The 26,672-nt window shown below is 41.2% G+C and overlaps 1 protein-coding gene and 1 long non-coding RNA gene across 3 annotated transcripts in view; one reads left to right on the forward strand and one right to left on the reverse strand.

The window, feature by feature from the left end:
- Window positions 1-26,672, reverse strand: part of adamtsl3 (ADAMTS-like 3) — a 432,074-nt gene that overhangs the window by 207,666 nt on the left and 197,736 nt on the right. For both annotated transcript variants that reach the window (XM_084353771.1, XM_084353770.1), the window contains one exon: window positions 3,587-3,714. In XM_084353771.1, the coding sequence (XP_084209897.1) occupies window positions 3,587-3,714 (128 nt within the window). The remainder of the gene's footprint in view (window positions 1-3,586; window positions 3,715-26,672) is intronic.
- Window positions 10,586-19,661, forward strand: LOC311257907. Its single transcript, XR_014622674.1, has 4 exons — window positions 10,586-10,685; window positions 10,763-10,824; window positions 11,648-11,785; window positions 19,577-19,661. It is a non-coding gene; the product is annotated as an uncharacterized lncRNA (long non-coding RNA).

Here is a 26,672-nt window from a genome sequence, read left to right on the forward strand (position 1 = left end):
CTGGAGAACCCGTGTAAAAGTTGATACGCTCTGCACATCTTTTTCACAATTTCTATGTGTCACTTTGTTTGGGTGTGTGGGTGTCACTCAGGGGTGTAAACATAGATAGTTCCCCTGCCTATTGGAGAGCAGACCTCTGGTAAAAACATGTCTGTGTATCATCACATTTCACAGATATATATATATCCCTTAAAAGGGCAAACCCATCTCTGTCATGTTGTTAAAAAAAAAAAGTCAGTTGCAAGCAAACCCTTACAAGATTATAGGCTTATTCTGCATAAAACTATAAACACTATTAAAAAACTATTCAATTAAATGAATATTTTCAGATTATTTTTGTCATATACAGATGCAATGATGATTGCTGGGTAATGTTTGTGCGTTATTGTCCAATGTTAGGTCTTGATTTGATCATGTGAGCCCGGCTAGTTGAAGCACAAAATCTGTCAAGACTGATGAGCTGAGCAATCCTGCAAGGCAAGCCAAGCAAGCATTCAAACATAAAAGACAGTTTTTGGGACATGGTGCAAATGTTGTAAGTATTGCAGCTCTCTTCTCTCTTCTTTCCTATAATATCTTGCCTCTATTTAGAATTGCACTTGTAAGGTTATTGTACTAAAAATGCCTTTTGTTAAAATCTGTGGTAATTTCAGCGCCTCAGTCAAATAGACTGCTCTCCATGGTTCTGACAGCTTTGTCTTTGACCTCTGTAGCATGGCTGGGGCAATATATACAGTATACTGTATGCCTAATAGTGTGTGCATATCTAAGTGTGTGCCTATGTGTGTGTGTTTGTGCTTCGTAACTAAGGAGTAAATGATGAGCTTTTTTTGAGCACATCACTAAAAAATGACACAGTATCTAGGCAGAGTACAGAGAACAGAGTTCAAATTAACTTTTTTTCAGATTCATCTTTCCTGATTCTGATTGGATGCATGGATTTGGACTGGGAGGCACGGCAGTGGCTGGGGAGCTGATGGAGAGCTCCACTCAGCTATCTGTACGACGATAGTGAGGCTGTAATCACCGCTCAGTGCTCAAGAGGAGTGTGTATCAACGTTATAGACTGGCTGAATTAGCCTACTTGGTGGCTACCTTGACGTACGATTCTGCGGCAAATGAGACACCTATGATTTAACATAAAAACGTGTTAAAAATGTTAATGTGACATAAGATGTAGAATATAGCAGCAATTGGCGGCCCCCTTCAATGTGATTTGTAATCATCTGGTGGTAATACTGTGTACCATAGGAAAATCTGGGGAAGGTCTAACAGTATCAAACATTGGATACTGTCCAGCCCCAGTGTGGAGGAAGTCTGAACAAATCAGGATCCCCAATCACTTCCAGACGCTGGGAAATGTGATCAGGGTTTACAGCCACGCTCAGCTTGTCTCACTCGACCACTGCCAGTCTTCAGATGTCTGAGGACACAGAACCTCATCAGACTTCAGATAGTCCAGAGGGACACACATGTTGAAGAAGACTGATAGGTGTCAGCTTTGACATATTACCATAAGGGACTTTGCAGGGCCCTTAATGAGAACAGTTGAGAACAGGAAATGAATGTAGATGGCATTTAGTGAGAGCTTTAACTGAAATGACTGTGTATGCTTCAGATGTTTCCAGTTAGATTAATAATATCTGCTACAGAAGCCCAGAGTGCTGTGGTTGTGATAAATAGGGAAACCAGTGATCTAAAGATCACAAGTCAATTATCCTGTTGTCCTAGGATAAGGTTTTTTTTTTGTGATAATGAAAAAGATATTGAACAATTCATTTCAGTTCATTTTCACAAAATAATGATGTTATTACAAAAGAACAAGACAGGTTATTTACAAGAAAACTGGCTATCCGGGTGGTAATTGCTCCCTCATATGAAAACAATTCCAAATACATTATTCGGATATGAATAGATAATGCACTCTAAACTGGGACAAACTGCAGCTAAATTTTTCAGTAAATCAAACTGCAAAATAATACTGTTTTCGTACCATCAGTAAACTGATCATTTTAAGTGTCAAGCACTTTCACAGATGTATTTTTATTACACTGATCATGACTGACTATTGCACATGAAAGATTTTATGGTTTTGTGTTTATGTCTGTTGTCTTCACGCTGGTTTCAAGTGGGTGGGACTCAGTGTGCAAATAGTGATGCATATTTGTGTGCCAGTCAGTATTTAGCAACATGTGAATAAAATGATTAGATCTGATGACATGTGTGGGCTCTTTTTTTGATGTGACCAGGCAACTGTTGATCAAATTGGAAAAAATTACAACTACACAGTCATGATGGAGACGTTTTGGAATGGTAAACTCAATTAATAACTTAAATTAAAAATTGCTTTATAATAAAAGAGGTACAGCAATATCATACATTCAACTCATCCTGTAAAAACAGTTCTATAATATCATGACGTGTCTCCCTCCACACTCTGGAGGGAGAATTCCAAAGTTGATAGTCATAATAATAATAATAATAATAAAAAATAATAAATTAATGAATAAATAATAAAAAATATTATAAGAAGTAAAATAATAATTAAAAAGAAGAAGAAGAAGAAGAAGAAGAATTAATAATAACAAGAAAGTTTAATCAAATGTTATCACAATGATCTCATCTTGGACGTAAAGATGTAAGATGTAGAACATTCAAAAAGGAGCCTCCACTGTACAACCAGCACAACACAAGCATAAAACCACCTCCAGAAAACACCCAGAGGCCAGTTTGCGTGTGTTACTCCTCCCTTAGCTCTCTTGTAGTACTACTTATTTCCACTCATAACCACAAGGTGCCATTAACCAGCTTTAGCATTGCTCTCTTCACTTACTGTATGATAGTAACAAATGTGTACATTATAATGTTCTTACTTAGAACTTGATGCCCAGTGGGAGAAATTTCAGCAGTATTGTGAGTGAGAAAGTACAGCTGAGCTTCAGTCAGATTAAATGGAGACAAATGTGGTGCCAGGAGGCTATAGCATGATGCCACAGGACACAGGCTGTGATGACTTCCTGAACAAGCAACCCTGCACAACTGACTGTGAGAGCAGACAGCCTGATTGTGGGTTTTAAAACAGCAAACCCACACATTGATTCATTTATCTGTGTGAGGACCCAGACATCGTCTCCTTCACTTCCCAGCATCCCATCCACAACGCTCCATGGAGATAGTCTGGAGTCTGTCAAAGTCGTCACACCCACATGCTTTGATAAACTGGAATTGTTCTCAAAGATCTGTCGATTTGTTATGGGGCAGGTAAACAATTCACTGAACATGTGAATTGACACAGTATGTGACCATGTTTCTCAATACACCTTCTGATATCGCTTACTGCACTGACTATTAACATGTGCTTATTTTACATATACAGGATATTTATGACCACCAGCCCTGATCAGTTGACAGTTTTAGTTATTAAACAGTCCCATCAACCCCAGCAACAAAGAGCAGCTCTCTGCAGGGACCACATGGATGCTGGATTTTTTATTTCCCTTTTAATTGATCAGATTTCTGCCACGATATTTCCCTATTTCAAAGATGCAGTCTGATTGTGTCCTGTCAGATGTTAAATGAGGCTTACCCTCCATTGAGACAGCGTCGTAGAGAGTAGGAGGCTCCTCCCCCGCAGGTTCGAGAGCAGTCACTCCAGGGGCCCCAGGCATCCCAGCCAATGTCCCTGTCTTCATCTGAGCGGGTCATCCTGGACGCCTACAGCAGGACAAACACCACTTCATTTACTTCAAGTAGGTTAGATATTCACATGCTTTCCCACCAAACATGTTCTGGCTAATGTACATGAAGTCTGACATGAAGTCTGACACATTTCTTCCAGTGAAACCTGCACAGTAGCACAACCCTTTCAACATGAACTAACTTGTGTCAGAAGTTGATCTATTCCGTAGAAGAGCTGCACGATTAAATCATTTTATCCCCATTCAAGTTAGCGTGGGGCTAAACTGGAAGTAAGCTGGCTGGTGAAGGTGCTCATGCTTTATACAGCACGGGGGCATATGAATTTGTTGAGTAATTAAAGTAATGCAATAAATATACTTTTTAGAGGAACTTCCCCAACACTGATAAACTGTCTCCAAAGCAAATGAGTATTACTGAGTGGGGGTCAATCCCTGCATACTGTCTCTTCTCTCTACTTTTAGTGTGTCACACAAATAAAGCGCTTCAAACATCGACAGAGAAGAGCAGCAGACTAAATGTACTGTAAGTGTCACGTAGTGCCCCCTGGTGATGCAGTTTTTCTTAGGACCATTATGAATTGCCCAGAGAACTTGATATGGAGAGGGAGGAAAAGAGACCTGGCACTGACCTGATAGGTCACTCATAAAGGGTCAAAATTGCAATAATAATAATATTAAGTAATCAATAATAGTTATGATAATTATTATATGATTATTAATGATATTCTTTTTTTTAAACTTGTGTTTTAATTATTTTCATGAGTACAACAGAGCAGAACACAGAATACAAAGCTTGGTGCCGGTAAACATTAACCCACTTATTCTCCTTTTTATAGTCCAATCACTTCAGTCTGTGATGGGTTTCATAGACAGTCCACTTTTCCCATTTTTCATAGCATGTAGATTGTTGCAGTCTTAGAGTATGTTTACATTTCAATTCTTCCATGTCCAACGAGTTTCCCTGGGTGGGAGGTTCCTCTTCACACCATTTCCTTGTAATAGCTTTTTTTGATGCCACTAAAAGTATTTTAACCTGGTAAGTGTATTTGCTTTTAATGTGTTCCTGTGTTAAATTTCCCAAGTATAACACATCCCAAGTCTAAGGTAGTTCATATCCTAGAATTGCTTTCAACCCTTCCCATACATCATCCCAGTACTTCATTTTCACACAATGCCAGAAAGTACGAAAGTGATCATCATTATGCTCTCCACACAGCCTCCAGCAGAGCTGTGGAACATGTGGAAGTCCTCTTTTCGATTTGGGTGTGATGAAAAATCTGTTTTTCCTACAAAATTCTTTCCAGGTTCTTGAGCTGGTAGTAGTTTGTTGTGTCTTACATATATTATACCATTCTTCCTTGGTTATTTTTCTCTTTAGTTCTTTCTTTTCCATTTATCTCTTATATACAGAGTTGAAGTATTTCTACTTCTCACCATATCTTACTACAATACTGCTTTAGTCTTTTCGTCATGTTTTTGCATGCATTACACAGAGTTGCGGTGATTCCATTCAATTCACGTGGTAAATCTGGCTTGATTTTTTTTTATAAAATGTTCTCTCACTTGCAAATACATACAACATTCTTGATTCTCAAATTATATTCTCTCTTTTTTGCTAAAACTTTTGGTTTCTCCTTTTTCAATTATTGTGCCAATTATTGTTATACCTCTATTTGCCAATTGTTTAAATTTTCAATTCGGAATCACTGGTTTGAAATATGGTATCATAAGCCATCCAGCTAAGAATCCTGATATCCTCTTTAAACCAGATGTCTAAGGTAAATTTGATGATCGAGTCCAGCATTTTTTCTTTTTCCTAAAACTTGTTTCTATTTGCAATCATACTCTGTACATGACATCCTTCCATATTTAGCTCAATCTCCTTCTACCTAGTAACATAGCTTGTGTCACACCAGTGTACCATGGGCTGGAGCTATGCAGCAGAGTAATACTATGAGGTTTGGTAGTGCCATGCCTCCCCTCTCTTTGGGTATTTGAAGAGTTGAATATTTAATTCTTGGTTGTGTCCTTTCCAAATAAATCTAGAGATATTTTTGTCCCACTCTAGGACTTGCGTGGGGGGGAACTGGCACTGGCGAAGACTGAAATGAATACAAAATTCTTGGTGATATATTCAATCTTAATGTTTCTATCCTTGAGCTGAAATCTAACATCAATACCGACCATCGTTCCTGTATCCTTGAAAATGTCCTGATTTAAAGATTTGTAGTTTGCTTCATACAGTTTGGATGATTGTTTGGTAATGTTAATTCCCAAATAGTGGGTTGAATTGTATGTTTGTTGAATTCTTACAGAGGGTGAGTAATTAATGGACAAAATCTGTGTTTTTGTACCTTTAGTTTGTAACCTGAAAAGTTTCTGGTTGTTTTAGGTGAATAAGAACGTCATCAGCGAACAGCCCAATTTTGTGTCCTGCGCCTCTCACCTCCACCCCCCTTATTTTCTTGTTCTTGGTCTTATTGCTTGAGCGAGGGGCTCGATGAAGATCACAAAGAGGGTGGGGAAGGGACAACAGCCTTGTCTGGTTGAACTCTCAAACTTAAACCATTTGGTTAGACTTCCATTTATTTTAATTATTGCCCTTGGGTCTTGATATATTGTGCTGACACAGTTAACTGACTCTTGGTTGAACCCAAATTTCTCCCAGCAAATGTATAAATACTTAGAGCAAATGCTGTCAAAAGCTTTTTCTGCGTCTAGACTAATTCATATTGTGCTTTCTCCTTTCCTTTGTATTTCTTCTATTATATGTAATGTCCTTCTTATATTATCTTGTGTCGGTCTTCTCTTGATAAAACCCAATCTACATTAATTAGTTCCAGCATGAAGGATGCAATGTTGGATAAGATGGATGTGTATTTCTTCAACAATAATATACTTGAACTACTTCTGGTGCAAATCCTGGTCCTCTGCACCCCCAGTGAATCTACCCACACAGAAAGAATCTATATGAGGATATATGCGCATATATGAAACCTATATGCAGCTTATCTGCGCATATATACAGCATATATGCGCATATATGAAACCTATATGCAGCTTATCTGCGCATGTATGAAACCTATATGCAGCTTATCTACGCATATATGAAACCTATATGCAGCTTACCTGCGCATATATGCCGCATATATACAGCATATCAGGGACGTGCACATGATTATAGAGGGGCAGGGGCTCAAAGTCAGAAAAGGAAAGTATGTTCGCGCACCAACATTTTTTTCAGGCCTTAGTAACACAATATGTAGATTAATGTAAAATTAATAAACAAAGTACTTATAGAAAGCTAACTACTTAGCTGTGTATCCTGTGTAGCTGTGAGTGATATGCAATTGCAATTTATTTTATTAGCCTACAGTAGTAGTTGTAGTTGCATGAATGCAGAAGTATTCATGCAACTACAACTACTACTAGTACTAGTACTACTACTACTACTACTAAAGCAACCCTACAGTAAGCCAGCATATAAAATGGTACAGTATCATTACTGCTTGGTCACACACACACACACACACACACATAGCTAACATAACCTGAGACCTATATTAGCTAGACAATAAGCTAGACCAATTTCCCGACTTCCCCATCCGAGTCATGAGTCCAAACTGCTAGGCTAGACTAATATGATATTTTTTCCAACGTTGCACATTAACACAGCTTGCATAACAAAAAGAAAATCATGGGAGGGCAAGTGCAAACTAGAAATACAGGCTACACATCTAAATATGTGACAAAACCAAGAAGTTACTACTGTGACTGCTACTGTAAACGTTAGCAGGAACAGCAATGTTTACAACAGCAAAGTCACAATAAACTCAATATCTGGAAGAAGTTTAAGATTTGTGGCAACATAAACAGCCTACACAGACAGCTGTCATATTAGATTATTCTTAACTCTCATTAACAAGCAGTTAGTTTAACAAGCACAAATGGGCACTTTTTCTGAAATATGACTCATATTTAAGCATGTTGAATAAGTGGAAGGAAGTTATGTGAATGGATTTATAACTCACAAAGGTTCAAGTCACTCCACTGTCACGTCTCATCTATGTGCGTGGTGTAGTTCTCTATGAGGCAGCAGCTTCTCTCTCTCTCTCTCTCTCTCTCTCCCTCTCTCCCTCTTAGACGGAGCGGAGCCGCAGCGGACAGAGAAGCGGCTTTAGGCTCAACACACTAACAGCACCATAGTACAAGGAAATGTGTACAGTAGATAACCGTGGCGTTTTTATACCGCCGTTTTTTTACATCCCTATGCACAACACACAAAAAGGGCACTTTTTAATACGAGGCAAAAAGGGCAGGGGCTCAAGCACCCCTTGGGTCCTATGTGTGCACGTGCCTGCAGCATATATGCGCATATATGAAACCTATATGCAGCTTATCTGCACATATATGAAACCTATATGCAGCTTATCTACGCATATATGAAACCTATATGCAGCATATCTGTGCATATATGCCGCATATATACAGCATATATGCGCATATATGATAATATATATGCTGTATATATATAGCATATATGCGTATATATGCCACAGATATGCCGCATGTAGGCCGCATATAGGCCAAATTCAGGTGCATATATGTGCATATACAGGGCATATATAGGTCTCCTATATCGCTTCTTTATATCCACATATAAGCCCTATATGTACATACAAGGTATGTCTCCTATATAGCTCATATACCCAGTGGCAGGTTCTGTTTGTCATACCTATTGTATAGCTCATATCTCACTTTTGCAACTGTCATTCATGAAAAAAAAATTCACGCAATAACTTATTAATCGCATTTGAAAACGTAAAATTGGCATCACATTTGATCCTAAATACATGTTGACATGACAACAGCATGTGATGTGGAAACCAGTCATTATTAACTATGGCAAGTGAGAGGAGACAAAAAGCTATGATGTCAACACAAATATCTAATACTATTTGCTATATTTTATTCCTGAAACATTAACAAGGTCAATTCTTTCTTGTATGAAGATTGTGGTAGAGAAGGAAATGTATAACAAAATGGTTTGATGATGTTTATTTCATCAATTAAGCCTTTTTTCCAAGTTTAAGTCACTGCCAGATTCACATCATTACAGCTCATACATATCCACACATACCAAATGCAATGTTTTCTATCTTGTCTTAATGCAGTTTCTAGATGAATATGGCTCAGGTGTCATTACAGTCTAAATGTAGCAAAATAAAACAAAAATAACTGATCCAGCAACTGATCCGAAAGTCACGGTCGGAATAAATGTTTACATGGACGCGATTCGGAATAATGATCGGCATAAACCACCCCTCTCGATCCAAACAGAATTTCTTTCGGATTGAGCCGAATCCGATCAGAATCTTCCAATTGACGTGTTTACATGACGCATTTTTATTATGTTCAGCCCTTTATTCTGAATATTTGTGTCCATGTAAACACAGCTACTGTAAGCACTTTGGGTTCCTGATGAAGCGCTATATTATTATTAGGGGTGTGCAGAGCAGCCGATATTTGTATCTGTATTTGTATTTGTTGAGGGTGGAAAAGTATTTGTATTTGTATTTGTATCTGAGTAAAATTCAAAACAGGCGTAAAAAAAAATATATTTTCTGAGTTACACTTCTAATTTTTGTTATAGTGTAAGTATTCTTTAATTATCCATTATAATAATTATGGATATGCAATATTGGTTGATGTTTTTCCATAAATCCAGCAATGAACATGTAACAAGGAATGTCATTGAAAAGAAAATAACATAACAGCCATTACCTCATCCATGGTTAAACCAACAACTAATAAAATATCATTGTGAACATTATGAACCCCACCACCACCCGTCCTTGTTGGAGGACGTTGAACAGATAGAATAAAAACAAATAATACTTAAAAGAACTGTTCTTTGTAATGCACAGAATTCCAAGAACTAAACTTGGTCTGTAAATAATATGACATAGTAGCCTATAGCTTACGGTCATTATGCTTCTGGCCTCTACCTGGTCATTTTACTAAACTTAACCAACTCCTTTCTTCATTGCCTAAAACCCAACCAAAGCACCGAGCAAAGAATTTTTTTTTCTCCCCCGGTCTGCTGTCAGCAGGGTCGCCGGCTGCAGCAGCCTCGCGCCTGTGAAGTGGGCTCAAGCCGCGTTCAGCCGCGCTCAAGCGGAGCGGGGGAGAGAAACAATGTGTATTTCTTTTACTCTGTGGAAGATCTCCCAACGGAGTGAGGGACAAAGCAAGTGGGACAGATCTGCCCAGTCCCTGAGCAGCGCGCGTTTCACAGACAAGCCACAACGCAGAGAGTAAACAACATCACCTGGTTCAGCAGCACCATGGACAGCTGCGGGGGCAGGGGGGTTGGAACAGCGGTGTTTCGACCCCCCGCCCCCACCCCCGACTCCTGAACATCACTCACTCACTAACCCGGGCATGTACTGCGGTCTCATGAGGAAACGTAGCTTTTTGATATGATGTTTTTCTTGTTCCCGAATACAAATATTTTTTAAAAGTATTTTTTCGAAATAAGTATTCGGAAAAAACACGTTATTTGTGCCTTTCCGAATACCGTATTCGGGTTCGGCTCCACCCCTAATTATTATTATTATTATTATTATTAATATTATTGTTTTGCCCTCTGGTAAAAGTTGTGATTTGCCCTTTAATTCATTTCATTAAAAAAGGGAGTTCATAATTCATGTAATGTTAAAAAAATACTATTTACAGCTAAAAAAGTGATAATATTACATTGCTTTGCATTATTTCATGATGTACTTGTAACCCACATGGATTTTAAGGCTACAAACTCCATATATGTGATTTAGAGGTGTAATTACATGTTGTTCCCTCAAGGGGGCGTATATACACTGGTCACCTATGTGTTGAGGGGACTATGCGACCTCTTCCTTCTCGCCGCAGCAGCTCTCCCAACACCGCAGATGTACGAGCATGCAAACATCAAACAAGCAATTCCTGGTATGAAACCCCCTAAAATAGTCATAAAGTCAGATTAATGTCCATGTAACAACACTAATAAGTTTCTCTTTTAATAGAGGTCCAACTGTGAGCAAGAGGGAAGCAGCTACTGTCGAGCTATTAATGTTGAGAAACTCCGGTGAGTTACCATAGTGTATGCTAGTCTGTTGTTAGCCATTGTGTAGGAAGCTGCATTAAACTTGCAGTTGAGTCAAGATATTGGTCATAAAAACCAACCGGTGATTATGAAATGTGGTTTAATGTTTATTAAATGCTTTGGTGCAACTGTATCATTGTGTAGTCTGAGAAAATCGCTAACGGCTAAGTGTTAGCTGCGAACAGCTACACGCTAATCGCTAATGGATAAGCTAACCGCTAGCTATGGCTAATGGAGCGACTGACACGGTGTCAAAACTTTAAAGGACAATTGTGCTGTTTTCTACCATTACACTCAGTATGTTTTAATTTGATTTGTGCACTTTAATGCTTTGTAATGCCATTGAATGGTAATCTAACTGATTTTGGTTGATAAGAAGTACATGTTAAGAGGATCATAAAAGATAATTTAGTTCATTTTCATGATTAAGTTAACAGTACATTGAAGTCGTGCATAAAATTGTAATAATACAGCAAATAATTGAGGTTAATGTTAAAATAGTAATTGTTTTGACATAAGAAATACAGAATAAGCAATCTGTTACTGTAAGAATACAGATGTTGATATGATAGAGGGAAAATTCTTTGTAAATAATTTATTGTTAAGGTTAAAAAAGACAATTCATGGTAAATGGTTCATGTTAAAACTACCAGTTGTTAAAATAAGGTAATTGTAGTACAAGTATATTCTTAAGTTGTTGGTTATATGATGTATGATATTCTGAGAGAGAAAAGAATTTAGTGAGATCTCATCTAAGACACATAAAGAGAACGAAATAACTTATTATCCTGCACTATCTGTGTAGGTTGGTTTTTTTGTGACCAGATAGAATCAAGGATGGCGAGCCCAGCCCGTGACCCTGTGGACGGTTGGAGAAACGGTGTTGGCCAACCGTAGGAACTGCCCACAGAGGACACCTGATTTAAAGTGATACCCAGTTTCAGTGGGTTACAGATAAGACACAAACACTCATTATCCTACCCGGGTAGTAGTAGTAACAGAAGTGAGCACTTTGAACAGATACAACACAAACAACTTTGAACTGAACTCTTGAGCTCTTTAACCATAAACAGTACCTGTGGATTAAAGGAACGATTAGGAAACTGAAGGACATTTCATTGGAAGTTTTCCACTTCCATAACGGACTATTCTGTTGATTCTTTCATTTTGATTAATTTACTTTATTTGTTATTTCCCATTCGTTTTTTCCAAAAAAGAATTACAGTGTTGTGTATTGTTGTGTATACTGTTTGAGGCAATAAATTGTCACTGTTCAGCCATACATTAAGTCACTCCCTGAATTATTCAAGACAACTGCTCATCGGACCTAGATGGATGTTAGTGTCTTAATGCTACTTGATTGACACTGAGGACGCTACATACTCTTATTTTGAAGGCTTGTAAGAGATACGCTATGCATTATGGGATAGAGACGAGTTGTTGTAAACAAGTGAAGCTCTGATGAACATGATGGAGGTTTTCCATGTGTCTTAAACTTCATCTAGACACTTTCAAATGCAATGGCTGTAAGTTTGGGTTGTTTGGCACCTTAAAGCACAAGTTTAAGTGTCTTAGATGTATTTTCTGTACAGAGTATAAGTTCGTTTTTTTGCATATCTGTTTTGATAGTAGCTAACTGACTTTGCTAGCATTAACGCTAATCTAGAAGCGTTTTAGCATATCAATGACGTTTACCTTTCATGTTTGCATATCAGAATCAGAATCAGAATACTTTATTAATGCCCGGGGGGAAATTGTTTTTGTTACAGATGCTCCATGCAAAGTAGAAATAGAAATATAGCCTAAATGGAAACAAGAGATAAAGATATAGATAACATAGTAAAGTAGACAATAAAATAAAGTAATAAAATAAAATTAATGAAATAAAAATAAAATAAAATAGACAATCTTAACTGTTCAATGACCACTCCAAGTATTTACAAATATACAGTGCAATATAAATATATATATATGGTATGGCAAATGTACATATGTATACATATATGAATATATATAGCCATTTGAGTCCAAACATCAGAGGGAGGAGTTGTAAAGTTTAATGGCCACAGGTAGGAATGACTTCCTGTGGCGCTCAGTGGTGCATTTTGGAGCAATTAGTCTCTCGCTGAAGGTGCTCCTCTGTTTGACCAGAGCGTTGTGGAGAGGGTGAGAGCCATACTGCAGTATCGCCCGCAACTTCGACAGCATCCTCTTGTCTGACACTGCTGTCAAAGTGTCCAGCTCCACCCCCACAATGTCACTGGCCTTCCTGATCAGCTTGTTGAGTCTGTTTGCGTCTGCTACTCTCAGTCTGCTGCCCCAGTACACAACAGCAAACAGAATAGCACTGGCCACCACAGACTCATAAAACATCCTCAGCATAGTCCGGCAGATGTTAAAGGAGCGGAGCCTCCTCAGAAAATAGAGGCGGCTCTGTCCCTTCTTGTAGAGGACTTCAGTGTTCTTAGTCCAGTCCAGTTTATTGTCGATGAACACCCCCAGATATTTGTAGTGTTCAACAATGTCTACGTTATGCCCAAGGATGGAAACTGGGGTCACCGGTGTCCTGGTTCTCCTCAGATCCACCACCAGCTCTTTGGTCTTTGTTGTGTTGAGCTGCAGGTGATTCAGCTCACACCATGTGACAAAGTTGTCCATCACAGCCCTGTATTCAGCCCCATCACCCCTGCTGATACATCCAACGACAGCAGAGTCATCAGAAAACTTCTGAAGATGGCAAGACTCTGTCTGGTTGCTGAAGTCCGTGGTGTAAAGGGTGAAGAGAAAAGGAGAGAGGACAGTCCCTTGTGGGGCCCCGGTGTTGCTGACCACTGCATCTGACACACAGTGCCGCAAGCGCACGTACTGTGGTCGGCCGGTCAATCCAGGACACAAGGGGGGGATCCACCAGCATTGCCGTCAGCTTGTCACCCAGTAGAGCAGGCCTGATGGTATTGAAAGCACTGGAGAAGTCAAAGAACGTGACCCTCACAGTGCTCCCCAGCTTGTCCAGGTGGGCGTAGACACGGTTCAGCATGTAGATGATGTCATCCTCAACTCCAATCCGGGGCTGGTAGGTGAACTGGAGGGGATCCAGGTGTGGCCTGACCATAGGCCTGAGCTGCTCCAGGACGAGTCTCTCCCGGGTCTTCCACTGCATGAAAAGTGGGATTTTCGTCAGTATGCGGCACTGTAAATTGACGTGGAAGTTCAGGTTTATGGCTGCACATGGCAATTTACAGGCAACACCGAAAACTGCCGTGAATTGTCAGAAATTGACGGAGGCCTTGCTTGGCAGTTGTCCCCCCATGACCCCCCTCCCCCTAATTCTAGGGGAGGCTTTAACATGTAAATGAAAATGCTGTGAGCTATACACATGCAAATCAGGGTAGCAGGGGGAGTTTTACTCCAGGTGACATTTTTTTAAAAGGTATTAACTTCATTAGAAAATCTCTGGTATAAATAGATCAGGATCAGTATAGCCTAATTATAGACTCTTAAATTTTAGCTTGAATTGATTTATTTAATGAAAGTATTGCAGATTAATTACTGTGTATGTCATTAGCAATGGCCAATGTTATGTAAAAAAGACCCACAATTTGTTTCAACAATTCGTTTTAATCAGGCTTTGCCACAAAGGTTTACTGAATGCAGCATTTAAAATGTTAATTATTGGTTGTGTAATAATATTTGTTAAATGCCTGTAAGAATAGGAAAGAGAGTTGCACAAATGTTTTGTGGTTTTGTTATCCTTGGACCTTTTGTGACTTTGTTACTTTCGGACCTTTCTGATTCCTGGATCACCTTTGAGGTCAAAGGACAGGGGGTGGAGGAACTGAGGTGAAGGGGAAGTGGGTGGAGATGCGTGAGAGTGACGAGCGGAGGAAGACCACAGATGCAGGTTGTCTACTGTAAAGTGGAAACACAAACTTTTTAGTTAATATCTACGCCAGTTTGAGTGAAAGTGTTCGACCAGGACTCTAAAAACGTTATTGGTGATGGGTTCTGTCCGTTTGAGTTGACTACTCGGCACAAGACGACAGAGAGGAGTTTAAGTTAGCTTCTGACCTAGCAGCTAGCAGTGCTTTTGCATGGACTTTGCTAACAAGCTAGCGACAAGCTAACCTGACGAGTAAAGCCTGTGGAGCTGTGAGACCGACGGCAAACACAAAGACCCCGACGGGGCCGTTTAGCACTGCGTGAGTTTCTCTTCAGCCCGGACAGCGCTACGAACCGGAGCAAGGGTAAGATTTAAAGAATATGCTTTCATTCTGCTGTATAAGGAAACAGATACATTAATAGATACCGATCTTAACCGTTCATTTTGTTTTCACAGACTAATCTCGTCTCATAACGAGGCCGTGACGACCTATTTGCTCGGAGCTATGTCCGCAAGTCCAGATTTACATGACACTGATAGTGACGCCATTAAGTAACTTTTACTGTTTTGTTCCTGTTCCTTCCTTGTTTAATTTTACTGAGACTTACGTTTTTTTGTTAAGGGGGAAAAATTATGCAAAACTGACTTTTTCCTTGCTTTAGTATGTATATTTGCGTACCTGAGTGAGTGCCTCCCCACCCCTTAAGCATGAGTTTTGACAACTAAGTCAATATTTTGTACCTGGCAGAGTCAGGAATTGAGTCTCTAAATGAGCCGTTTGGATTTCACCCGGATTGTTACGTAACAGTCCGGGTGATTTGAATAATCCAGCCCTCGCACTGGCTATCTCCTCCCACATTACGCCAGCTACCTGAACGAGGATCCGCCATTTTCTCGTCCTCGCTAACTTGTACGCGACAGCCTGACCGCTACCATGTACAACCCGAAAGCCAAGCACTGCTGCTCTGTCGTCGGATGCACAGATCCTCCTGTTTCGCTACATCGCCTCCCTACTAAAGAGGATATCAGAGCGAAGTGGCTACTTTTTATTTATCAGGGTCCCAGCTTCAGTGAGCAGAAGCGTTATGGTCTGTGCCAGTCACTTCACGTCGGACTGTTTCAGAAACCAGGGTCAGTACAATTCTGGACTGGCAACGAGATTGTCCCTTAAAAGATGGATCCATACCCACTGTCAATGATGGAACTGTAAGTATTTAAAAAACAGTCTAGTTTGTGTTACTTTGGCCGTTTAGCACATGCGCTAACGCTAACCGTGGGTGTAAATATGAGGCTGAACTAACATTACATGTGAAGTTATCAACGTTGGGCTTACTGGCCGTAGGATTCACGATAATGTTAATGATATGAAACGTTAATTTGTCATATCAGCACTCTTTTAAAACATGACGGTGAATTGAGAAAATGAATTAGGATATTGAGATTTTATCGCTTCTAACCGGCCGGTGAACCACTGCTCGGACTTCTAGAAGCGTGTCTTGTCTGAATGCACTGCTGACTGTGTGACAGCCCGAGGAGCTGCTGTAGTTTGGCAGATGTCATGGCTCTGGGAGACTGTCCTCTGACCCTTTTCCTGTGTGTTGGTATACATGTAATTCGTGTGTAGCATTAGCCGTAGCGTTAGCCGTAGCGTTAGCTGTAAGCTACAGCTAACGGTATAGCTAATGCTACAGCCTGTAGCGTTAGCTGCTGGCATGAGAGACCAGACCTCAGGGTACCAAAACGTTATCTGCAGTAAAGCAATCACTACTTTGTTTTGGAGCCGGAGACAGGCGCTACCTGCTACATGTCTGCTGTGCTACTATCAGTTATATGCAGGCACGGACACAGAAAAGCTGCGTCGCGCTGTGTATTGCTCGTTGTTGTGCTCAATCCTTGGTTTTTTTCGACCAAAGCATGTTACTATCATTCCATTTAGACATCAAGGACCCATGTCAACAAGCAGAAATGAGCATAATATGTCACCTTTAATACCACTCTCCTTTAATTGTATTCCAGCTGCCTGTAAGACAGTCTGTGCCTCGCTGCATATACACCCCACTCCTAGGGGTGGGGTTTACATTTATAATGACCCAGGGTGACCAATAGTGACAGATCTGCCAACCAATCACGAGTGATTTTTCGTGTTTAAAAGTAGTGATTTCATCCAATACTGAGTGAGGAAGTTCAAGCCAGGCCACACATCCTCTGGCCAGGCGTGGTTTCGCTGCTATTCATATGCTAATTAGAGCCGTTCGCACCTCCGCGAGCTCCACATACGTCATGGTTTGTTTCCGACAATTTTCGGCACAGACAAACGCCACCTTCACAGCCTGTAAATTGTCGTTAACTGCTGAAAATTAGGGAGATTTCCGGGCGTTTACGGGGCCGAATATCCCACTTTTCATGCAGTGTTCATGATATGTGACGTCAGTGCCACCGGTTGGTAGTCCGAGAAACTATTGGGCAGGAGCGTCTTTGGCACTGGAACGAGGCAGGACGTCTTCCATATCACAGGGACCTTCTAGAGGCTAAGGCTCATGTTGAAGACACGATGAAGCACTCCACAGAGCTGTTCGGCGCAGGCTCTGAGAACCCGTGGCCTGACACCGTCAGGGCCTGCAGCCTTACCGGCGGGGAGTTTGCTCAGCTGTCTCCTAACATGAAGCGGTGTAAACAGTGCAGGTTGAGGAGGGGGAGGTTGGAGTCCATAGTGAGAGGAGGGCAGGTAGCATGGGAGCCAGAGGAGGTGTGAGGAGTGGGGATGGGTGTGAGGGGCTCATAAAGTTGGATGGGGTGCTATCAGGAGGAGGAGGGGGGGGGGTCAGAAGCTGTGGTGGCTGGAGACAGTCAACAGGAGAGCAAGCAGGGGCCAGGGCTGCAGTATCAAACCTATTGAAGAACAGATCTAACTCATTGGCCCTAGCCACACTACCATCAGCTCCACTGCTAGTTGGTCTGAAACCGGTGATGGTCCTCATACCACTCCAGACCTCCATCATGTTATTCTGCTGGAGTTTCCTCTCCAGCTTCCTTCTGTAGCCGTCCTTAGCCTCTTTGATCTTGGCATTCAGGTCCCTCTGAATGTCCCTCAGCTCCTCCCTGTTGCCACCTCTGAAAGCCCTCTTCTTTTGATTGAGTATAACTTTGATGTCTTTTGTTACCCAAGGCTTGTTGTTTGGGTAACAGCGCACAGTCCTTGTTGGGACAATGCCGTCCACACAGAAATTGATGTAGTCAGTAAGCCCATCAATGTCCTCTCCGTGTGGCTCACAGAGTACATTCCAGTCAGTCACCTCAAAACAGCCCTGCAGTTCCTCATAGCAGTCCTCTGACCATGTCCTCACTGTCTTTGTGGTCACAGGCAGCCTCTTCACTAGAGGCACATAGCAGGGGGTGAGAAGCACCAAGTTGTGATCTGATCTTCAGAGGGGGGAGAGACGTGGAGGTGTATGCATCCTTTACATTAGCATACAGCAGGTCTGGGGTCTTCTCCTCTCTGGTTTTACAGGTCACATACTGGGTGAATTTCAGGAGTGTTTTTTTAATGAGACATGGTTGAAGTCACCCGAGATTATAATGAGAGCACTCGGGTGAGCAGTCTGTAGTCCGGCTATTGTATAGTGGATGACGTCACATGCCGACGTCGGGTTAGCGGACAGGGGAATATACACAGCCACTACAATAGCATGTGAGAATTCACGGGGTAAATAGTAAGGACGGAGAGCCACAGCTAACAGTTCAATATCCGGGCTGCAGATGCGGTCTTTGATTGTAATGTGACCAGGATTGCACCACCTGTTGTTCACATAAACAGCAAGCCCCCCTCCTTTGCGCTTACCGCTCTTAGTGCAGTCCCTGTCAGCCCGGACAGTGTGGAAACCCTCGATGGAAACATTGTGGTCAGGAACATCCATGTGTAGCCATGACTCAAAATCATCAAACTACACTCCCGGTATTCCTGATGACTCCGGGTTAGCGCTGTAAGCTTGTCCATCTTATTCCCCAGTGATCTCACGTTGCCCGTGATGAGAGATGGGAGACACGGCTTGTATGTCTTCCTCTCCATAAGTCTCAGATGTTTCGCTCCTTTCCTCCGCCGTAGCGATCCTTTCCCTCTGCATCCCCGGTGTGTTTTCCTCCAAAGTTCAGCCGGGATATCCTCCATCACCGTAGCCAAGCCGGCCGGCTTCAGCTCTATCAGCTGATCCCTGGAGTAAACAGTGTGGTGTTGCTGAGCGACGGTTGAGTGGCAGAGTAAAAGGAGCGATTCCACCAAAAACGAAACAACAAAAACTCTCCACAGAGCATGTTTAGAGAGGACGTAGCTTAATAAATAGCTAAAGTAAAAACAGAACAAGTGAGATAAAGAAAAAAAGGAAAAAAGTTGAAAACAAAGTTAAAGTAAGCAGTAGCGACTGGAACAGGCTGCATACACCGCGGCGCATGCGCACACACATATGATATATGATATGACATATTGCATATGACATTAGCGCCTGTTGTTATCTTAATGGCTAACATTAGCGCCTGTTGTTATCTTAATGGCTAACATTAGCACCTATCGCTACCTGTGTTCTAGTCACTCAGTAACAGGTTTTATGCTAATAAAAGTTGTTTTCTCTCTCTTTTTGTTTCTATAACAGTTTTACTCAAAGTCTTTCACCTGTCATAAATGGAAACTATAAATAAAGGAGCAAGGCGCTCGCTTCCTGGCTCGTGAAAACTGAGTTTGGCTGGCTGTTTATCTACGTTAACATATTGGATGTATATAATACGTAGTGGGAACAGTACAATTATTATTATTATTATTATTATTATTATACTGTCTTCTCATTATTTTTGTCTTCTCTGTAGATGCTACACTGAAGAAGTGGCCGGCAGCCACGCGAGGGCAGATCGGCACATCCATTAATGCCAAGCTCACTGAGCTTAGAAGAGCACAGAGAGAAAAATATTTTTTGTTTTTTCTATTCATTTTTTGATTTTTTATTTATTATTTTTGTTCTTGTTCTTGTTTTATTTGATTGTTTTAATGTGAATAAATTATGTAAAGTTCTACATTTTGGGTTTTTATTTGTTTGTGTAGGCTATGTAGCTATGGATTTTAATAATTTTAAAATCTTTAATTTTTAATATATTTCAGTTTTTCTTTTTTAATAAATTTGCAAAAAAATCTACATTTGTTTTTTTCTGTCAAGATGGGGTGCTGAGTGTACATTAATGAGAAATATTTTTTATTTCTCATTAATAAAAAATATGAGTGTTAAGAGTTTTCTCAGGATCATCTTATAATGAACAACACTTATTTTTTGAATAGCACCAATTGTCCTTCTCATTTCATATGTCAAAGCTTGGACAAGGATTTCCCCTCAATTTACGCTTGGTTTGATTTCTGTCAGTGAAGCTGACAGAAACTCAGAATTACTAAAGAAAACTTAAAATTGTGATGATTCTCAGGCAAGTGCTGAATGTCTCTTCTATGATTTCTAAGTGGATTTATGGATGTTAATCTCAGCCACAGGAGGTGCAAGTCACACAGAATGATACCAATATGTTTTCATATGTGTGTGTGTGTTAAGTTATGGCTCTGATATAGACTTAAATAGTCTTCACACAGTGTCTTCACTCCCCCTTGACCCCTTGGCTTTTGTGAAGATGCAATTGTTAAGACACCATTTGGAAAATAGCAACTTTGATGATGATCAATGATCAATAATGATCTGGCTTCAAAGCCGGTCCTAAATCATGACGTATTTATATCATTTAGTTTGTGGTCTGCACATCAGTTACCATTGCTGTAGATGTTTATAATACATTTCTATCATCAGAGAAGGCTGTTAGGTTAAATGATTATTCTGAGACAGATTAGTTTTGCTCTTTGTATGTATGAATGGGATATCAATGGTTCCTCGCACCCGCAAGGTATATTTTGACCTGTGACTGTCATGATCCTGGTTTTTGTGGCTCTGCTTTCCTGTTTTATTTTGAAATTGTGCCCTCATGTGTCTTGTGTTGCTTTTCAGTTCCTCCCACTGTGTGATTTTCCCTCCTTCCATTGTTTTTCCATTCCTTTCCCCCACCTGACCTTTCCCTGCCTCACTCCACCTGCACCTCATCCCCTCGATAGTGTGTGTGTATTTGTGTTCCCTCTTGTCTTTGTTCGGATCATTCTGTTTTCTGCTGTTTCCCTCCTGTGTTCCCCTGTGTTTCAGCCCAGCCTCCTCCGATGTTACTCTAGTGTTTCTCCGTTTGACCTCATGGTATGTACTAGTTTTTTGTTCCTTGTGTTTTCATTGATTTATACTTTGCTTTTGTTTACACTTTGTTTAAGCTCTATTGTTGCTACTTTGTGTTTTTGTCTTTTGGACTCATTTTGGTTTTCCTGGATTCTTGTTTTTATTTTTTTTTAATCATTCAGCTTTTGTTTAATAAAGTTCGCCCTTAGTTCCTAAATCGTGTCTGCCTCCAGATTGTTTCTGCATTTGTGTCCTACCCTTCCCTCATAATTGTAACAGTGACATCTCAGTATTGCATACACTTATGACATTGCAAGTACTTTTTACTGATTACAGAAAGTAATGATAGTACACTCTTGATATGATAGATACGGTTTTTAACAAACATTACCTCAATACTCCTCTTTTTGTTTATTTTTATTTGTTTTCCCCCCTTTTAAACAAGAAAAACATGGAGAGACGGCAGAAATGACACACTTTGCTTTGAAATCTAAACACTGAACAATCAAACTTTGCTTTGCTTTTTTCCACAGTATACTGATTGTCAAACTGTTGTCTCCCATCAGGGGTGTTTTCCAAAGAATGAAAGAGTCCTAGAGTAAGCTGGTGCAGGCCCCAGATCTCACTCTGCTGAATAATGGCTGCTAAAACATTAAAGGGAACCACTATTTCACCCTCTGTGGTCACTGAACAGCAGCATTACCTCACAGTTCTGTGATACACTCATCTGTTTTAGGCATGTAGCCCCACCAAGCTGCCTCCATGAATCTCACCCCAACCTTTCCCTTATCTTATCTGCTGTGTTAAAAGCTCAGATGAAAGAGTGGGAGTGACGGAAAGAGAGACTTCGATAGAGAGTGGGAGAAATGGAAAGAGAGAGGGTTTTCCTGGCTGTGTGTCACCAAAAATAGGAAAATTGGCTCCCCATGGGTCAGTGATGTCACCTCAGACTCTGTGTGTGTGTGGAAAATAAGTCAGAGAACCAAAGAGCTGAGCCTTCTAAAGTGCTTTTAAATTGTGCCCTTCAACCCTTGTGTCACCAGACCAATAGTCAAAATGCGTATTTATACAGTTCAGACAACTGTTTTTCCTGGAGAACTGGTAGTGCGGGCCTCCACCAAAACCTTTCTTGCCGTGTCAGTGAAACTCAGAGCACAGGAACAAACTCTAATTCCTCTGACAATGTTATTTATGCCTGGTCAACCAGAATTAACATTTCTGACATGCCTCTGCAGGTTTCATTTCACCCTGCCTCCCAGGCCCGGATCACTGGCTGACCCTGGAGCAAAACGCTTTGCTAGTCAACCTTGTTACATTGTTCCCACATAGATGGGATCAATCCATGTGTCTTGGACTGTTACACTGCGGTGTATTCTCTTGTTCTTCTCTGCCAGCTGCATCCAAAGAGACAGACTGATCGGCTAGAGAGGAATTAGACACGTTAGCCCTCCGCTAACAGAATAAAACCACCTTTTGTTGTCGGGCTCAATCAGCTAACTGCCATCACAGACCTCCGACAGTAATAACATCGGCCTGAGGAGAATCTGTCCAGCCAAGGCTTTATTGGCCCGGATGGCCTGCCCTGCCTATTGTGTTAGCTCTGCATAGTTCAGTATCAGCAATCTGTCCTCTGACAGACTAGATGACCAGGACATTTATATTATATGTCTCCATGTACCATGAGACTTGACATGGTATTAACATAATTTCAGAGAGTAGGTTCCACCGGTACCACTTTTTAATGTGGTACCAGTAGCTCTGGAAAAAATTAAGAGACCACTGTAAAATTATCAGTTTCTCTGATGTTGCTATTTATAGGTATGTGTTTGAGTAAATGGAACAGTTTTGTGTTATTCTATCAACTACTGACAACATTTCTCCCCAATTCCAAATAACAATATTGTCATTTAGAGCGTTTATTTGGTGAAAATGACAAATGGTCAAAATAACAAAAAAGATGCTGTGTTTTCAGACCTCAAATGAAACAAAGAAAACAAGTTCATATTCATTTATAATCAACACAATACTAATGTTTGAACTTGGGAAGAGTTCAGAAATCAATATTTGGTGGAATAACCCTGATTGTCAATCACAGCTTTCATGTGTCTTGGCATGCTCTCCATCAGTTGTTCACATTGCTGTTGGGTGACTTAATGCCAATCCTGGCGGAAAAATTCAAGCAGCTCAGCTTTGTTAGATGGCTTGTGACCATCCATCTTCCTCTTTATCACATTCCAGAGGTTTTCAATGGGGTTCAGGTCTGGAGATTGGGCTGGCCATGACAGGGTCTTGATCTAGTGGTCCTCCGAGTTGGGGAACATTGTCAGAGCAGAAGAAAGCAAGTTTTCTTCCAGGATAACCTTGTACGTGGCTTGATTCATGTGTTCTTCGCAAACAAGAATCTGCCCGATTCCAGCCTTGCTGAAGCTGAAGCACCCCCAGATCATCACCGATCCTCCACCAAATTTCACAGTGGGTGCTAGACACTGTGGCTTGTAGGCATCCACAGGTCTCCATCTAACCATTAGACAACCAGGTGTTGGGCAAAGCTGAAAATTGGACTAATCAGAGAAGATGACCTTACTCAGTCCTCTGTGGTCCAATCCTTATGGTCTTCTGCAAACCTCAGCCTGGCTCTTCTTTGCTTCTCATTGCTGAAGGGCTTTTTTCTAGCTTTACACGACTTGAGCCCTGCCTCTAAGAGCCTGTTTCGAATTGTTCACCCCTTCACCCCAGCTGCCATTTGCCATTCTTTTTGTAGGTCACTCGATGTCATCCTACGGTTGCTGAGTGACATTCAAATGAGTTGATGGTCATCCCGGTCAGTGGAGAGTCATTTTCGCCCTCTGCCGGTCTGTAGCTTTGTTTTCCCGAATGTCTGCTGTTTGACCTTGTTCTTATGAACTGCCGTCTTAAGGTGCGTTCACACCGGACCTTTTATTTTTGTCGGTGTCGCTCCAAAAAAATCGCTCTGTTGCTCAGCTGCAGTCGCTCGTCGGCACAATTCAACAGGTCGCTCTGATAACATCTTTCAAGCGATTCCAGTGAATTTCACGTCGCACGGAGGCGCTCATTTCTTCCCGTTTTCAACTGTATACGCGGCTGACAACAGCCCAGTTTGACGAGCTGTTGGCGAGAATTGGAGGCAGGATTGCCCGGTTGGACACCAACTACAGGCGCTCCATCCCAGCTGAGGAGCGCCTGGCCATTTGTCTCCGGTGTGTGTGTGTGTGTGTGTCAACGTAAAGCCGGCTTTGCTCTTCCGGACCAGTGGAGTTGTATTACGTTTCCATGGTTTCAGTAGTTGTCATAGTTACACATAGATTACGGCAGCCAGTCAGCGCTGAGCGACAAGCGACTGACGGCCAGGGACTTGGGGTTTCTCATCTCGAGCGACAGAGTGATTGAGCGTTTTTTCGCTCCGTCGCTCGGACGCTGTCGCTCAGAGCCCCAGCGACATTTCGCCTGAACGATTAACTGCTCAGTCGCTCGTTTGCATTGACTTAATATGTAACCTTGTTGCCAGCGACAAAAATAAAAGGTCCGGTGTGAACGCACCTTTAGCAATTTTAAGGATGGAAGCAACCATCAACTCTTTTGGCATGGTCAATTATTTTTTGATTCCAATTACTTTTGAGGTACTACTAGCACTGCTTTTGCCTTCCAGCTGGTCCTATTGCAAGAGGATAGTGATGACCACAGCAGTGGTTTTTATACTTTTCCTCATTAAATAAGATTTGGGTACAAGTGATCATCTAATCAGTACCTCATTAAGTAGAATGAGGTGTGCTTGTGTTGGAATTCAACAGACACTGGAATGGAATGGCTGTCATACATGTAGAGATGCTGATTTCAGAAAAATTTGCAGTGTTCTTTAAATTTTTTCCAGAGCTATATACATGTAGAAACTTGACTGTTGTTGGTAGCTGGATTACGCATATACCTTCTACATTGGCATATCAGAGACACCCGTCTGAAGAGAGCAATTCATGATGTTTAAAAACTGTTTCTCAAAGAATCCATAAAACGATTTTAAGAGTGATGTGGGAATTGGATCTAAAAGGCAGGTTGTTGGGTTTACTTGGGTGAAAACTCGACCAAGTGTCCTTGCATCAACCAGGGCAAAACTCTCCAGTGTTTCCTCAGGCAAGGACAACAGTTCAGGTGTGTTAACAGATAAAACTTGATGGGATAAGAGGCAGGATCTAATGTCCTTGATTTTGGTTCTGAAGTGGTCTGCAAAGTTTTCGCAGAGATCATCTGTGGGTGTCATAAAAACTTTATTAGATTTAGAGCCTGTTAAAATATCAAAGGTGGAGAAGAGGAACCGGGGGTTGTCTTTATGGTTGGTGATGAGTTGTGAGAAATGGGAAATTCGTGCCTTTTTGACTGCATTATTGTAGGTTTTGAGTTGTTGACGTAAAATCTTGTAATGAACTGTCAATTTACTTTTTCTCTATCTTCTCTCAGCATTCTTTTCAGTTAATTGATTTCATCGTTTTTTCTCCATGGGGGTGTAGGTTTTCTTTTTATTGTTTTTGTTAAAAGTGGAGCTACTGAGTCCAGAGTTGACTTAAGTGTACTGTTAAAATTATCAACGATAAAATCACAAGGTGCAGGTAAAATTTCAGCAGGAGTGCTCTGTAAAATCTCCATAAAATTTGCAGCCACTTCAGAAGTTAGATAGCGCCTCCTTACTGTTCTCACTGGGGCCTCTTCTTGGTTAAAACTGGTGATGTTAATATATATTAATATGGAGGCAGTGAGTTGTAAGACATTTGAACAGTAACCCCCATCTTTTATCTGTTTTGCGACCCACTTTCATGAGCAATGGACCAAAACAGTCCATACCTGTGGACCAAAATGGAGGCTGGGTTAAACGGACTCTGGAAGGGGGCAGGTCTGCCATTTTGGAAATAATAGGTTTAGCTCTCCATTTCCTGCATTCGATACAAGTCCACTGATGTTTCTTAATGGCTTGTCGGCCTCTGAGAATCCAGTATGAACATCTGATCTCTGCATAGACCCTCCCAGGACCAGGATGCAGAAGGCGGGTGTCATAATCCTTTATGATCAGATGGGTTACTGTATGTCTGGGGTCTAAGACAATGGGGTACATTGCTTCTGGTTCAAGTTCCTCTGCCAATCGCAGTCTGCCTCCTACTCTGGTAAGGTTTAGCTTGTGCTCAAATTGTGGAGCAAGGGAAGAGAGGCGACTATTAGTGGGAAGTTCTTAACTTGACTATCTTGAAGGCGTTGACGGGTAGCCTCAACAAGGTCTTGCCAGGTACTGAACTGACTGGGGTCTGGTAGATCTGAGTGCCGTTGGATCCATGTAAGGCCACAATACAAAGGCTTCCTTTGGTCTGGGACTGGGCCCTGAATGTTTGGTAGGTGAACAGGCCATTGATCGGAAGGCACAGCTAGAAATTCTGGGCCTCTATTCAATCTAGACAGTTCTGTCAACTCCATTAGTCTCTTGCCTCTGGTAATATTGTCAGCAGGATTGTGACGTGTTTCAACATAACGCCACTGGTCAGGAGAGGTTAGATCTAGGATTTCTGTGATGCGGTTTGCAACAAATACTTTATACCTACATCACTCTGACTGTAGCCAGGTTAAGACTATAGTGGAATCTGACCAGAGCACAGTTTTGTCAATAGGGATTGTTAACTCACGCTTAAGCAATTGAGACAGTTGCGCTCCTGTCAGAG

The sequence above is a fragment of the Pagrus pagrus genome (assembly GCF_965226575.1).
Source record: "Pagrus pagrus genome assembly, chromosome: 1".
Taxonomy (NCBI): Eukaryota; Metazoa; Chordata; class Actinopteri; order Spariformes; family Sparidae; genus Pagrus; species Pagrus pagrus.